Source organism: Lutra lutra, chromosome X, assembly GCF_902655055.1.
Source record: "Lutra lutra chromosome X, mLutLut1.2, whole genome shotgun sequence".
Lineage (NCBI taxonomy): Eukaryota > Metazoa > Chordata > Mammalia > Carnivora > Mustelidae > Lutra > Lutra lutra.
In genome coordinates, this window is record NC_062296.1 from 82,279,810 (window position 1) to 82,297,377 (window position 17,568).

Genomic DNA, 17,568 nt, shown 5'->3' on the forward strand with positions numbered 1-17,568 from the left:
CTTCTTCTAGAACACCCAGTAGCTCAATTTGGATAAGAAGCCTGGAATACTTGCTCCTAATGGCTGACCCGGGGCAGTCACGAACACGACACCCCTTAACCAGGCCTTAAAAATTCTTTTGAAAACACTGATTGTAAAACTGATGTTTCTCAAATTGTATGTTCATCGAATCGAACATTCCTAAATGTCAAAAACAGTAATGCAGAAAGTCGATCGTTAGGAAGGCAAACATACATTCCGTTAAGTAAAAAACATCTACTAGGCGACCATGAAACGCACTGCTCTGCTGAGAATGGTCTGAAGAACACGGACACATCAAGCAGCAAGATCTGGGGGGAAATGTCCAGAAAGAAATGGGGTCCTGAACGACAGTGCATAGCCACCTCTAGTGAAGCAGATCTGACTGAAAGAGCATTAGCTGCCACACGACATTGAACCAAAAAGCAAAATGTGCAGTACTAGATTTATGGACACACTTCCTACAGTTGTTTGGCCTTATCCCAATTATTCCACGGAAAAAGAGCCCCTGAAAGAGATGGATAATACTGGATAACTGCCCACTTGACTCATTTGGAAAACTGAAGAAAAAACCCACCAACTTAGGAGTGCATCTATATGGTAGAAATGTATCCAGTCAACAAACAGCCAAAAAGAGACACTGGAAGAGCAAACTCGAAAGCCATCTAACTACGGATGCTCTGTGGGCCCAGGTTTGTCTTTCAGGCCCGAAGATATGGCTTCTCCTCTCCAGTACTCCCTCACTCATGGCCAGGAGGAACTGGGGAGTAACTGGCTTAAGCGAGAAAGATAGTATCAATGACTTCTACCTGCGGCCATGAGATGTTTTCCGAACAGAATTCTCTAGTCCAGAGGGCTGTGCAAATGTCAACACAATTTATTTTAAAATAGCAGAGATAAAGTATTTTCCCTGCTCTGTTTGTACAATACTGAACAAACCTCACATAGTTAGAGCCATCGTGCAGCACCTGGATGACCGTCGAAACGCAGTTTCTAACTCAGCTTTAAATTTTAGAAAACAATGTACTAATTTCGGTAAACATTGTAATGGTAAAAATGTATTATCATCCTTGCCAGAAGTCCTACAGAGGCCTAACGTGGCTCCTAGGTATTTCTTCCACCAGACTCTTCCATAATCTCTGATAAATGTGAATGCTGGGAAGCCATGACAGGTAACAGATGGTAATTACCATTTCCTGCACCAATAGTATACCTTTTGTAATGCTCCTCGTGGAGATTATGGCTAAAATATATTTCAGGAGAAACTGCATTAACATATGAATTTTATTACAAGAGACTCATATAGGGTAGAAGATATAATTGAATTCCCATTAAATAATGCAATGAAGATCCATCCCATAAAAGGAGGTCTACTATATTTTCTTGTTAATCATCTCCAAAGTGAGCCTCATTTTAAATAAGCCAAACTTAACATGGGGATGAGGCTCCTGACCTGCTGGTCCTCTGTGAGCTCTCAGCTGTTTTCCAGTCATGATGAAGAACTTACAGTACTATATCCCACAGTCAAACTCATTTTCTCACAAAATGGGCTGATGGATATATTCTGCTTGTATCCTTTAAAAAGAGAAATCTACTGCCCTAGTGGGACCAGACCAGCAACTGTGGTTTTATCAACATTGGCTTGGGACATTTGCACTAACTGGCCCAAACTTCGTTTTGAACAAAGACATGAAAACAGTTTTATACTACCCCTTTAACACTATTGTTTTGGGGGGGTAATTTTACATTCAGGACTTATAGCCAAACCTAGATTTTCTTTCTAAGTAAAATAACTGAGTTTTAGCCTTTCCCTTAAAAATAAGCTGGGTTTCTGGCCTGTTGTAGCACATTAATTAGAAACAGATGCTTGGTAAGGGATGTTGGATAAAGAACTTGATAATTAGTAAACATAGTCTTAATGCCAGCAAGTCAGAGGATTTACTTAATTGACTTTGTCTCTCTTAAGAGTTGATTCACATAAATTGAGTTTTGCAATCAATATACATACCAAGAAAGTAAATAAATGCTTTTAGGAAACTGGTTTTTTTTAACTATTTGGACTTGGCAGAAGTGCTGTTTGAAATTTCTTCTTGGAAAACCCTTCTGAATTTTTCCTTTAAATCTTTTAATGGTGGAAAAGGAAGTTGTGTGTGTGTGTGCATGCACGTGTGTGTCTGTGTATTCACTTACATATTCAACCAAGGTTCTGCTAACACCCTGTATGAAGCCTTTAGTTTCTTAACCCAAACTCAGGGGACAATGACTGTGGACCAAAGGGATGATGCATGCGAGGGAGAAGAAAGTGGGTAAGAGGAGGAATGAAAAGGAAAAGAAATGACTATCATCGGCCTTAAAAGGCAAATGGGTAACTGGGGAAAACCATTTGCTCTAGCTTTGAGTGTCCTGGGATATAGGTTTCGTTATCCATCTTTTGTCCCCCACATTACTCAAGGTCTGAAAGTAAAACACCAAGGGATACCTAACCTCCTATGCAGCAAGACCATTATTTTAAGAAAAAAGGGAAACAAGATTCTATTTTCTTAAAATGAGCAGTTTGAAAAGGTTAGGAATCTGTGTACACAGGCTAAGCATCTCCAATATACTTACTTTTGTCTCCTATGTTTTCCCCTGCTGCCTCCCCTTCCTCCTCCTCCTCCTCCTCCTCTTCCTCCACTTCTGTGGGCTGTACGTCATCCTGCGGGTCACAGGCACTAACCGGCGCATTCAGACAGCAGTGGTTGAACCCGCTATCTCGAGGCAGAGTAAAACTTCGAGGCTTGCCCCCATTTCCATTTAACACTTGCATTCTCTCGCTCTCGGCCAGGGGGTACGGCCCATAGTGATCCTGTAGGTGGCACTTCTGAGTTGGAAGAGTGGACTGCCGCCTGTGCTCCGGGGAGATGGCCGCAGAGTCAGAGAAGACAGAATCCTCCAGGGGTAGAGTCTGAAGATAGTGTAATCCTGAGCTTGTCAGGGGCGTCTCGATTAAATCCTGCCAGGAGCGGCGCTGACTGGCTGTCTTGCGAATGGGGGACACCGCACTGCTCCCGGTCACTTCCTGGCGAAACTCCTCATGGGAGGACTGTGACTGAGAGGTCTCTGTGGAAGAGAGTCGGCTGTGTTTTGCTTCCATGTAGGGACTGGCACAACTCATCTGTGGAAAGGAGCCTCTGGTCAGTCTCCATAGAAATAACGGACCACCTCTGTCAGCAAGGCACAAGTTAGATTTCCACCGGCTAACATTTACCAGTCAAGTTAATGACTAGTCAAGTTCACAGACATCTCAAAGTTGGGCCCTGGCTGATCTTTTAAGGGACTGAGATGTGGAGTGTTCAAATGCAGCTCTACCAGACTCTCATGAAAAATCTGACATATTAACATGCAAAATTTTACAATGAAGCATAAGAAAATCTGAATGCTTACATAAGAAATATTCAACAACAAAAATCGGAAGTTTTAAAAATCTCTATGCATTTGAAACTGTGAACAATTGTTGCCAAATTCATATTTCCGGATTTTATGGAGTTTGGGACTGAGGGCAAGGAGAGAGACTCTTGGATATGAAAACAAGATGCCTATAATCAGACAGAACCCCTCCTCTTCCTCACAGCTGAATGTCTCCTCCTATGGGCGCCAAGGAAATTCTTTCTTAGGGTCTGCTCAATTTGTGGCACTTTGTAAAGAGTTAAAAATATAGGCAGGATGAGATTATACCCTGACGGGGATTAGCATTTGCCTTGAGCATGGGCACCTCAGGGTACATAAACATAAAAGAAAAATGGGATATTTTATTCCCAGAATTTCAGGTTTGGGAACATACCATCGAGTGAATGCTGTAAAGGACTTGCAGGCGCCCCCGCTGGGGACAAGGCTCACTCTAGCTCTGGCAGCTAACAGATCAGCCCGGCTCCTTTCTGGCAGAAGGAGCCAGCTTTATCAAATGTGGTCACGGCAAACGGGGCTGCAGCTGTGGTCAGGACAAGCCTGGCTGAGGCGAAAGTTCATACTGCCCCTTGGGCTAAAGGAGAAGTTAAGTGGCATCTTCTGGGGGCAGTTTATCTTCCCACATGTTAATAACATAAATAGTTTCTTTCTTGAAATCCCCATGCTGCTGTGATTAAAGAGCTGGTCATGAAGCTGCAGCTTCCCTTTCTTCCTCTTTTAGAAATATTTTATTTTATTTTTTTAAAAATATTTTATTTATTTATTTGACAGAGATCACAAGTAGGCAGAGAGGCAGGCAGAGAGAGAGGGGGAAGCAGGCTCACTGCTGAGCAGAGAGCCCGATGCGGGGCTCGATCCCAGGACCCTGAGATCATGACCTGAGCTGAAGGCAGAGGCTTAACCCACTGAGCCACCCAGGCGCCCCTAGAAATATTTTAAAGGCATTATTCAGGCCCTGATGTTTTAGGGGAAGAGGGAAAATATGACATAAACTATATCTTGTCACTGAGTTTGTGATTTCATTATCGCTCATCCTTGCATTCTGTTGCACTCAGTGAACTGCTGCATTAAATAAAGTGTGTATACATATAGGAAAAATTCTTAGGTAATAGACTTCGTCATCCAAAGTTGTTATTAAAAATGTGGCTTCCCTTTTAGTTATTGGTCAAAAAAGTACCCATTTGTTTATTTCAGAAATATTTATTATGCACTTAGTAACTAAGTGCCAGTGCTGTGCTACACCACAGGGATGTGTAGATCAATCCAACAGGGTCCCTGTTCACGGAAGGTCCATAGTCTAGTCCAGTGAGCTGTTTGTAGTCCCAGATATACTGATTTAATGTCTGCATCTGCATTTCTAAAATGTTCCAGAGGTGATTCTTATGCACAGCCAAGGTTGAGAAGTGGCCTCAAATTATGTCACCATCTTGTGTAGTGCCTTTCTTATTTAAAATCCTCTAGAGTAATATGGAGGTATAATTAGGTTGACTGCTGTTGTCACCTAAATTCAACTTCCATTTCCTGTGTGGAAGACTCAGTCCCAAGATAGGCAGAACTGACTCTTATGATGCTGTAACCATGCAATATATTGTCGAAACTGGGACACTACTGAGATGCTCTTAGTACTTCAGATGGGAAATGTGCATAAAGTGGGATAGTCCCAAGAAAACCAGGACAGTTGTTTACCCCATTAAAAGATTAAAGTACAGTCTATGTACAGAATAATGTACACAGGTTTAAGGAGTCTGGAGTACCATATAAATACATACATTAAGCTAGACCCCATGACTATCTAAAAAGCTGTATGTTAAAACATGTGTTCAATACAGATGTAATATTAATTTTTATGAGTTTTTTCTGAAGGACACAGGAATGAACTTTATTAGTGTGGAAACACATAAGGTCCATTTATATACCTTTTTCTAAGGAAATATTTTTGTTGCTGATATTTCCATGAAGGCTACTCTGACACAAGTAGGATTTTTTTTTTTTTTAATAAACCTGGGCGGATATTTATGATGCCTGGAATCTGTGGTGACTGTTTCTCCTGATTAAACTGTCTTTGCATACTTAAATATTTTTTCCCCTTATTGCTTTTAGACTCCCTATTTTCCTTCCTCTTAAGAATCCGGAGGTCTGACATGCAATTCACTACATGACTGTTTTTAACGAACGAAGGGATATCATCAAAGAATCTGATGCCAAATTATATACATGTCTGCTGGCAACTTACAGAGGGAGGCCGCGGGTATGTATCGTAGGGGGGTGGAGGGCTGTCCTGTTTGGGTGTTGATGGAGTATCTGCCTCTTCCTTGTCACTCTCACTCCAGTAATCTGTAAATTCACACACATAGATACAATAACATTCTATTAAATGTTTCTAGCCATATTTTCAGGAACATACACTACCAGCTAACACAAGTACATTTAAATTCCACTCCTACACTCTGCTCCCCAGCACCTCCTACTCCAGGCCCACCGACATTTATTTTCAGCTGGGTTTTGAGGAAGAAGGAGGAAGGAAGAGTACAATCACCTAATTCCCACCTTTAAAGCAAGCAATTATACACAGCTACAATTTTAAGGAGTTAAGAAAAAGACATTGCATAAGCCAGATCGGGTTTAGGGTGCTTTAGATTTCAGGCCAAATTATCCTGAACCTTTAATTAATGAATGATAACACATAATGCCTCTGAAAGGTGTATCATTTTACCCTAAAAAGGAAAACAATGTATCTGTAGATCTGTAAAGATCTACAGATATAAAGAGCTCCAGAAATAATGTTCTCAGTTCTCTTTTCTGGCTTCAATTCACTGGTTATCTAACAACCGCTGTTTCCAGAGTCATGCTGACATGAATCTCTATAACACCATACTCCCACCTCTACTTGAAAACACATGGCAAATTCTGATTCTTGCCAAATGCAAAAGGGCAAATTTGCTGATGTGGGCCGCAAGTTCCAAACTTCCAGAACTACTTAAAAGGGTAGAAAATGTAAGCCGCTAGTTTTGGCAGACCTCAGACAAGAGGGAAGGGAAAAAACTCCGAGGGATGAATCAGCTGCGTAAGTGAAATACAGCACAAAGGCCAATAATCAAAACCTGTTCCACTAATACCTTAACCACTCTTAACTCTGGGTTAATTCTTTACAAGAGTTACAAGGAAAAACCTATAAGCATTACCCATATGAATCTCAGATGATAAAAGAGGAAAAAAAATTATTAAAACATATGTTCCTTATTTTTATGAAAATCGAAATCACAAAAGAACCATCATAAGGCCTAAATGATATCCAGATTTAGGTGAAAAATCATGACATGTATTTTTACAGGAACCCCTCTCCACCCAGGAATTCCTATACTGTAATACTCATATAAATTTTCCTTGTGGTGTTTATTAATAAGTATAACTAACATTTATTGAGTGCTTACTATATATGCTGAATAGAAATTAGTAGAGCTGGGATTTGAACTAAGAAATCACCTTGCCCTAGACCTTGAGGAGACTCTTTTGTATGACATAGGTGGGAGAATTTAATTTGGCATATATTCATGATGCTTTTTAAAAAAAAAATTTAAAGGTTTTTTTTTTTTTCTGTCAGAGAGAGAGAGCGCGCGAGCCCACCAGCTAGGAGAGCAGCAGGCAGAGGGAGAAGCAGGCTCTCCACTGGGTAGGGAACCCGATACAAGATTCGATCCCAGGACTCTGGGATCCTGACCTGAGCTGAAGGCAGACACTTTACCAAATGAGCCACCTAGGTGCCCCTATTCATGATGCTTTAAGCCCCCTCCTCCCTCTGCTTTATTATTCTGGCTCTCAAGAACAGTAATTCTTTAACAAAGGAGAGAGATTATTATATTCAGGCCTCAAAATACTAAAACTTTGAAAATGCTATTCCTACTTTAATTATTCCCTTTGACTAAAAGGTAAGCAGAAACTAGTTAATCTAAATTTGTGTCTGGTATTTACAATGGACCATGCTGGTGACAGCCAGTATATTAACCAAATACTAATCAAATACGAATTGATGTAGTTGCCCAGAGGTGTACCCAACAAACAATGGTGGGAAAAGCATGAACTATATAGTTGGGTAGATGTAGGTTCAATTCCTGGCTATACCACTTATCATCTCAGTGCTCTTGTCATGGTTACTAAACCCGAGTCTATTTCGACATCGGTAGAAGGGGGCTAATAATAACCGCCTTTCAGAGTTGTGTGTATGTGTGTATGTGTGTGGTGGGGGGACTAAATAAGGTAATATATATTCAAGCACTTTGCACCTTGGTAGCACTCGATAAATATTAGGACCCTGATCTTCTTGGGTGATTTTGTAGGTAGCATTCTAGGACAGTCTGACCCAGATCACATAGGAGATAAATGCCTTGTGTTTATCTTCTTGGATATTAGTTTTTTTTTTTCTTATAGCAATTGCAGCAGTGAAAAGTGAATTCTGAAACTCTGGGTTCTGGGTTAGGTAGTTCTGCGGGAGCTTGAAATATCACAGGGAAGTCATTGCTGGAGGTGAAGACACTCAGCAACCCCCTATCCCAGCCCCAAGCAGTGGTTTACCAAGATCACTTTGTTTTTACCCTTTCCACTATTTCTTGAAACCCTGGCAACTGTGTTGAGTTTCTCCTTGACCTTTGCACTGATACCTTGGGGGTCTCAAGGAATTACTACCTCAAGTGGTCCTTATTAGCATGTTGAGAAGGAGATGATTGCCATTTTATCCAATTCTCTATAGCTATCACTACAAGTGACAGATGTGGGAGATTCTCTCTCTGTTTTTCCCCCTCAGCTGAATTAGGAAGAAATCTAGTCCACTATTTGATGTAATTCTTGGTTTACTAAAAAGTACCATCAATCTATAGTTTTCTTGGCTTACCGAAGAAAAGACTGAAATCCCACCTTGTAAATTAACTTCATTTCTCACAGTAAGTTGTGTGTCTTTGACAGAGAATGCCATAGAGGAGCCTACACAGAAAACTCAATCATGGTTTATTTGGGATTTGTGTGGAAAATTACAGGCACACTGTTTGCTTAGAGGCTGAAAACCAGTTTGATTTGCATGCTAAGAGCAAATTAATTTATTTTTCTTAGCTTTCTATTTAGCACAAAATAAATGGAACTTTTAATGTCTCTTGCAGTGGTATTCAATTTTATAAGTAACTAATCATGAATAAACAGTGTTGTCAGTAGAACAGGAACATTTCCACTTTACTTCTCATGTTGATATAAAAGGATAATTTGAAAAAAAGAATGACTTGTTCATCTAAAACTGCCAAAATTGCAATATATTTCATTCATTTTTATGTGATTAAAGCTTTAGGAAGACCTTATGTATGAGAGAAAATAATGTGTTATGAATGTCTGACTTGAAGGTGGGAAAATATAGAAAAATAATTAGCAGACAATTAGCCAAATTGTGATCTTGGCATAATTTAGTGTAACCCTGTTTTCTCTAAGTACAATAACAAATAATGAAAGAGAAGCCCACATCCTTTATACTTCCATAGCTACTGAGAGCAATTCACTAAACTTTTATTTAAATCAATGCAAGAGTCACTTCCAAGCTGCACGGGGTACTTAAATAAAAAGTGCTTGGCAGTTAGTTTCTCCTTTGCATGTTTGTGAAAGATTCCCAACCCTCAAAGAGCTGTATTTTGTATGAAGTTTAACTTCAGTACTGAGAATGGTACTCTGCAGATGTCAAAGAACTGTATAGAAGTGTCGAGTAGACACAGGCATCCAGTTGTTTTCTATATAGAATATATCATGAGACCTAATTATGCAGAAAATAGGAAAGTGTCAGATGTTTCTGACCTATGTCAGAGTGCCTGAGGAATATACACTCTGTGGAAATCCAAATTATTTCAGAGATTCTGGTTGCATTGTGCTAGCAAGAGAGGGGTGAATTATTAACTATTAGCTTCTGCCAGTGAATGTTTACCACTCCAGAAGGCACTGAAGTATATACTCACATGACCAGGGCAGCATGAATCCTTGGACTGAATACTTATTGGAACCTATGTGTGCAATATAACTTACCAGTTCTTTAATCCACAATGAAATTTGGCCATATAACACCAGGTACAAAGAAAATTCACTAAAATCAAGACCATGCTAAGCTTCAAAGTGATAAAACACAAGAGTTGAGCCTGAAAATCCAAGATTCCTTATTCATGTAAATCACGCTTTTTCAAAGATTCATTTTCCTCAGTACATTGCTCACTTCTAATTTTTGCCTCTTAAGAAGAACAGAAACAAATCTGTACACCTATAAAGAACTGTTTTATGACTTTAAAAAATGTGAAAAGAAAGACTAGTATTTTTTCTTAGTACTCTTAACACAATTTTAGGCCTATAAATTAAGTTGAAGTATGAAAGGTTTATTCCTTAACCAAACTTTTAACAACGAAGAAATGTGGCTTAATGACTGGCCTGACATACTTCCTGGTCCTGGCTGGGATTTGCCTGTGCACACTGATTTGATGGAGAATGCTTCCACGTTATTTGTGGAACTATCCATGCTGTTTCCCCTCTCAGGGATGCTGTTTGTTACTTCCTTAACTCTCCTTCCTTCTCATCCTGTGAGAACAAGTTCAAATAATGGAGTTGACAAAAAGCCTTTTCCCTTTCCCCTCCTGGAAGCAATCTCTCCAGCTGAATTTCCACAGAACTTGATTTGTACTTTTACATTTCATTTTCTGTATTATATTAAGAGTAGCCTTTCTACTGGAATTCAGTGTAATTTCAGGCAGGATGGGTGCCTATTTCACCTTAATTTAATCAGAGTGCTAATTGAAGGCATTACACACAAAAGCTTCATATTGAATAAAATATCTTCTCTTCCCCTCTGCTGCTGACTTTACATCAGGCTCACAATCACTTCCTCTAACAAGTTATTTCCTCATTAATCCTGCCTCCTTCCCAGGTTCTTTTTTTTTTTTTTAATTTGCATCCACTTAGCAAATTTTTAAAGTCAGTTGCATGCTGTGCAATCATTAGGACTTATTTATGTAACTTGCTAGTTTTTTTGTTTTTGTTGTTCTTTATTTTCTCTTAAGCAATTTCAAGGGTGTATCTATGAGATCCTCAACAAGATGATATATTCATATTGGCAGGAACCATGTTTGCTATTTCTTTGAACTCTCCCTGCCCTAACTCCTCACTGTTCGGTGCTCTATTCGTGCTCATTCCCTCACCCAATGGCTCTAAACCAGGGCTAGGTAAACTAAGGCCTGGAGACCAAATGAGGCTCTCTGTTTTTACGTACCTGTGGATCAAGAATGGTGTTTACATTTTTAAATGGTTAAGAACCCAGAGGAAGAATAATTTGGTATCAGTGTCCATAAATAAAGCTTTATTGGAGCCCAGGAACATTCCTCATATGTGTACAGCTGCTTTAATACTCTAATGGCTGACTTCGACCAGTTTAGACAGAAATCTCATGGGCTTGCAAAGCCTAAAATACTAACTACTTGGCTCTTCACAGAAAGTTTCCCAACCCCTGCCCTAAACATTTGCTGACAGACTGGTTTTGGGATCCGCTTATCTTCTTTAAAGCTCTCTAACTTTTAGCTTTTAGATGTTTAGAAAAGTTTTGGCTGAGGTTTTACTATGAGAGGAAACAGAAGGTTTTTAGGATCTCCACATAAACAAATAGGCAATGCCCACTGGAGACACAACTAGAAATGTGTTTGTGTATGTATGCGCACGTGTGTGTGTGTGTGTGTGTATGTGTATCAAAGAAATATATATATATACCAAAGAAATTCTGCAGATACATATATGTATTATATATATACCAAAGAAATTCTGCAGATACATATACATATATATACATATATATCAAAGAAATTCTGCAGATTACATATGTACATATATATGTATATGTAATCTGCAGAATTTCTTTGATTTGAGGAAGTCTCAAAAGATTTCCAAAACCTGTTGATGCTTCCAAGAGCGTACAATAAATACTTCTTGGAAATGTAAAGCAACTTCGGAATGGTGACTACAACTTTCAGTAAAATTTTAATTCTGCATAATGACATTGTCTTTTGCAAATCTGAGGTCAATACTGAGGCAAGTTCCATTAGATCACAGAGTAACAGATGAAGATGACTGAAGAACATAACCAGTTGAGATAATTTATGGAAGAAGGGGTCATCCATCTGAGCTCTTTGCATAAAAGTCCACTTAAATGTCTATGAAACTGCTAAACAGAAAAAAACAATGCACCAGCAAGTACCTGAACTTTGGTCAATATTTAGGACCAATTGCAGACTTTTAAAGGTTTTTTCCTCCATTGGAAATAGACTGAGAGAGATAGCAACAAACTCCACACTAGGAGCTCAAAAAATTTCAGTTTATTCCCTATTGTTTAGTTTACTAAACCTTACCTATAAGATGCTATGGTTTGGATTCAAAGTGTCCAGAAAACAATAACCACAGCCTGACATATCCATGTTCATTCAAATGACAGTAGTGAATCACTGCATAGGATAACAGCAAAACAAAACAAAACAAAAACCCTACGACTGTAAAACAAGTATATATATCCCTTTACCTTGTTCTTGCTTAATCCTCTCTCTTTCTGCATATCCCGCAGTCAACATATTGATTCTGTTAAGCCATCTGAAAAAAAAATTAAAATCAGTAACATTGCAACTTAATTTCTTATATTTTACTTCTTAAAAATACTTATTTTAAGAATAAAGATGTGTGTATATATACAATGGAATATTATTCAGCCATAAAACAGAATGAAATCTTGCCATTTGCAACAACGTCGATGGAGCTAGAGTGTTATTATGTTAAGTGAAATGAGTCAGTCAGAGAAAGACAAATGCCGTATCATTTCACTCATGTGTAGAATTTAAGAAACAAAACAAATGAATGAAGGGGAAAAAAGAGAGAAACAAACCAAGGAACCGACTCTTAACTCTAGAGGACAATCTTATGGTTACCAGAGTGGAGGTAGATGGGAGTGAGGCGTGCTGGGTGAAATAGGTGATGGGGATTAAGGAGTGCACGTGTCATGATGAGCACCGGGTGATGTATGGAAGTGCTGAAGCAGTACATTGTATACCTGAAACTAATAAGAGAGTATATTAACTATATAGGAATTAAAATAAAAACATTAAAATAATGTTTATTTTACTATTTTACTAACTATACAGGAATTACATAAAACTATATAGGAATTAAAATAAAAAATCATTTTTAGAGAGGGAAGTGGGGGACAGAGGGTGAGGGAAGAGAGAATCTTAAGCAGACTCCAAGTCCAGCATGGAGCCTGACGAGGGTCTTGATCTATCAACCATGAGATCACGACCTGAGCCTAAATCAAGAGTCGGACACTTGGGGCGCCTGGGTGGCTCAGTGAGTTAAAGCCTCTGCCTTCGGCTCAGGTCATGATCCCAGAGTCCTGGGATCGAGCCCCACATTGGGCTGTCTGCTCAGCAGGGAGCCTGCTCCCCCACCCCCCCCGCCTGCCTCTTTGCCTCCTTGTGATCTCTTTCTCTCTGTCAAATAAATAAATAAAACCTTAAAAAAAAAGAGTCGGACGCTTAACTCACCGAGCCACCCAGGTGCCCCCAAATTCCAAAATGTAATAAAAATATTTATTTTAAGATGTTTAAGAATATATGAGATAATTCTATGTAAAAGATGTGTTCTTTGCTACTCTTGACACATGGAGTCTCCAATGAGCTATAATTTGCTGTAGTACAAATTGTTCCCAAACTAAAGATGCTATTTTGATAGAAAAGTCTTAGGCAAACCTTTTCATATCTATAATATAGAGGGTTTTACGATGATCAGAGCCCTATTAATTCTGTTGCTCCAAATTCAGAAGCACTCCAAATATCACTGCTGATTGTGTCTTCAGAACAAATGCTCCTTTACAGATACTTAATATCATACAATATATACTGATGAGGGAGGAAGCTATGAACCTTGCTTGTCAAAATAAGTTTTATTATGAAATGTTAGTTTTGATGAAGGTTATTTAAGTTTAATGATCCAGGGGAAAACACGTCAGGAGTACTTTGGAAATGTATCTCTAAATACAAGGGTATTAGGTTTTCTAAATGAACAAACATAATTTTAACCTCTGTTCAGATCCTGCAAATTTATTTCTACAAAAATAGTAACTTAAAAATAAACCTTCCCTCTCTCAGTAGTGCTGCTATTGCCAGTGTAGGAGCCTGCATTGTTTAAGTCGCCATCTTTTGTCCCACCAGATCTCTCCCTGTGTTCATTATTCTGGCTGTTTACACTGCATCAGATTATTGAATCATAAAATCTTTAAATTAACCTGGCAATTTCCCACTGGTCCGTTCTGAGCTATGATCCATATACTTTCTCAAATCAGAAATTAAGGAAGAACTCCCCCTTCCAAACTATCTTAATTTGGAAACAATAGTATAGTTAACATCATTAAAGTGTGGAATAATCTGATCAATATATATTTTTAAGAAAAAATGGTGTTTGAGAACTTTTTCTCCTAAAAGTTTATCTCCTGTGTCAGATGGAAGATGATGTGCTTTGAAGTAAGTCATATATTTCAGCATTTATGCCCAGTGGTATTCACTGTGTAGAAGACTGTTAGAATATCTTGAAAAGGGAAGAAAGTTGTGTCTTTCACTGACAAAATCACCTCCATGGATATTTGAGCTTTAATTTGAAGAACAAGTCACCTAAAGCTCAACTTTACTTTGATAATTACAATGTAATTATCACCTCAAGTATTTTTGGGACGTGAAGAAGGGACTGGAACAGAAAGGGAATAAAATAAAGATTGGTCAAATAAATTCAGTAGCATATACTCCCACACTCTAGAAAATTACAAATGATAAGAAGTCAACTTCATGATGAATAACCTTTAAAAAATGACTCAAATCACTAAGAAAAGGTCAAAATTGAAATTTAGTCTATAGGTCATTTGTAGTGAGAAAAGTGTTGAATTTGTACTACAGGGCAATTTTCAGCACTCTTAAGAAAGACCTGCCTGATGCTTTTTGGGTGAAAATGATGATAATAGCACTAGAGGAACATGTATTATTAGATTTTAATCCAGTACTTCATACTGACTATTTTAAAAGACATCACTAAAATTTCATTTTGTCAGAAGTTTAAAGAACAATGAATTCCTTATGAGATGAATCAGAAAACTAAAAAGAAGCTTCCTTGATTTTTCGGTGCAACAAATTTACTAAATGCCTGATATATGCTGAACAATGAGCTATGTTTTAGGGGCACAAAAATGAGTAAGACATAATTCTTGCCTTCAGTGAGTTCCAGAATTGAGAAATGTCAGAAGACAATTGAAAAATTCGACTACCTTTCAGAAGAAAAATTCAGTTCGTGATAAAAACTCTTCAGAAAGTGTGTGGCTTACTCAGGCCAGTGTCTACACACACAAAAGTCTGAACACTACACAGCTGTTGGTGCCGTCTTGGATAAACTTGTCCTTAAGGCCTCAGCTAGAAGAGGCTTACGTATATACATGTTGCAGTATAATTTGGTATGTAAGGCCATGATAACAGGAGATATATATTCATTAACAGAGTCGAGAAATATTTAATGAGAACCTATGTCTGCCAGGTCCTGTTCCAAGCACCAAGGATGCAGAGAGAAACAAAACAAAGTGTCTGCTTTCACAGAGCCTACATCTTAGTGAAGGCAACAGACAATAAATAGGAATACAAATAAACATATGTCAAGTTAGTATCAAGTGCCATTTACAAAAACAGCTAGGCAAAAAAATTAGAAAGTCAAAGGTCCTAGGAATGGGGGGAGGCTATTTTAAGAAAAACTGGTTGGGGATACAAGCATTGAATTTAGTGATGGGGAAGTGCTTTAATACTAGGTCTACATTCAGCACCTTACTGTAACACTAATGTTTTAAAACAAGACAATATAGGTAAGGGGATAGGGATATTGAACCTGAAGTGAACATTCTCATTAAATTGTCAATAACTGAGAATAATGTATTGAGAGGAAAAAACTGAGTAAGAATTATGGGAGAAATGTACAAATAGTAATTACCAAATAGAAATGGATGAATCCTCACAATTGCAAGGACATATGTGCTGACATGATAAGGAATATATACGCCAAATGAATTCAGTAAATAAGTCTCAGAATACTTGAGAAACATGATATTTTGTTTCCTTCCCACAGATTTCACAAAGACTGGCAATTTTTTTTTTTAGATTTTCTAATTTATTTGTCAGAGAGAGAGGGAGAGAGAGCGAGCACAGGCGGACAGAATGGCAGGCAGAGGCAGAGGGAGAAGCAGGCTCCCTGCCAAGCAAGGAGCCCGATGTGGGACTCGATCCCAGGACGCTGGGATCATGACCTGAGCCGAAGGCAGCTGCTCAACCAACTGAGCCACCCAGGCGTCCCATTTTTTTTTTTCATGTTTCAGAGCTCATTTCTGAGGAGGAAACAGATGGATGGGGGTGGGGGCCTCAAAAGTGTTTTTGCAAATTACCTCACAATCAAACTTACAGCTGCTCAGAAAATAGAAGGTGAGATTTTAATATTCCATGTGTATATATATATGTATATATACATACATTTTGGTATATGTATATGTATGTATATATATATATAGGTATATGTAAATTTGGGTATATGTATGAATGGTTATATAGTTATATGTAAATTTGGGTATGTGTATGTCAGAAATCACTATACTTTTAAAATACTTACACTAGTACTTTAGAAATCAAGAAATAACCAGATAAATCTCATATTATATAATTAGCATAATTATAATATTATACATATAAAATCTCTTGAAGACTTAGGTACATTCCTTTAAAAGGTTCTATATAGAATGAACAATGCCCAGATTATTTTGCTGCTATGTTAACAATCAGGCTACAGAAAAAAATTGTTGGGGACATCTCTCCCACCACTGATTCTCTGTTTATTTCCGGCACTGGCATTCCTCCTCTCTATTAACAGGTAATTTCTAAAAACTTGCCTATTCAAAGTAGACATTGGGAATATGGTTATAAAAAAAGGAAAAAAAAACAATAAAAGTCCATTATACTTAAATTTTTAAAAAGATTCAGTATTTCAGGACAATGCAGTTCTGAAGGTTATAATGTACCAAGCAAGGCTCACATAAAACAGAACTCATAAATGTATGATATGGAGATGACATATTTGATCAGATCCTTTTTTTTTCCTTTGACTCATTGCTTAGAAAAAACAAAATGAAACACATGGGTTTGGTTTAGCTTCTTCTATGAGATCCTGAACCAGATACATCCATAGGAGTATTAGGGAAGAATAGTGACATGACACACTTTTGAAATTTTTGCTAACACAGGGCAGGGAGTGGAGACCAGGAATGGTTTTATAGTTTATAAAAAGGCATTTTCTCTCTTTTTAACAATATATTGATTGATTGATTGATTGATTTATCAGAGAGAGAGAGAGTACGCACAAGCAGTGGGAGTGGCAGGCAGAAGGAGAAGCTGGCTCTCAGGCCGAGCAAGGAGCCCGACGTGGGGTTCGATCCCCAGGCCCTAGGATCATGACCTGAGCTGAAGGCAGCCGGTTAACCATCTGAGCCACCCAAGTGTCCCAAAAAGGCACTTTTTAATGCCTAAAAAAGACCCTGATTAACATGTTTTGTTGAATACTTCAGTTATGCTAATTCTTAGATAGAGGTGATTGTGTTCTAGTGTATCCATCTTGTAAGATGGCATAATGTTCATTTTTAAAACTAATTCTGTTTGGTCATGATGTAAACCCTTCATCTTTATCCTAAGGGCACTGAGCTCAACATGTGATAAAACAGATAGTGAATAACTACAACAGTAGAATTATAACATTATTAAAATACAAAATAGAGCATTACAACTTCCCCTCACATCATGAGCATGTGAATAAACATTTTCATTTTGAGAACAAATTAAGGAGAAAAGGCTCTCCAAATTCTAACTGCCTAATGTGAAATTTCAAGAATTGCAAGATAAATCAAACGAAGATTGTGGGAAGTGCAAGAAAGATTCAGTTCCCTTATTAATAATAAAATATTTTATCAAGTGTTCTCTACACTTGGTTTGTCATTTCCTTGTA

The 17,568-nt window shown here is 38.1% G+C and overlaps 1 protein-coding gene across 5 annotated transcripts in view; it reads right to left on the reverse strand.

The window, feature by feature from the left end:
- Positions 1-17,568, reverse strand: part of CNKSR2 (connector enhancer of kinase suppressor of Ras 2) — a 282,715-nt gene that overhangs the window by 42,304 nt on the left and 222,843 nt on the right. For all 5 annotated transcript variants that reach the window (XM_047716254.1, XM_047716253.1, XM_047716252.1 and 2 more), the window contains 3 exons: positions 12,032-12,099; positions 5,696-5,796; positions 2,626-3,172 (listed from right to left, as the gene is read on the reverse strand). In XM_047716254.1, coding sequence (XP_047572210.1) covers positions 2,626-3,172; positions 5,696-5,796; positions 12,032-12,099 — 716 coding nt within the window. The remainder of the gene's footprint in view (positions 1-2,625; positions 3,173-5,695; positions 5,797-12,031; positions 12,100-17,568) is intronic.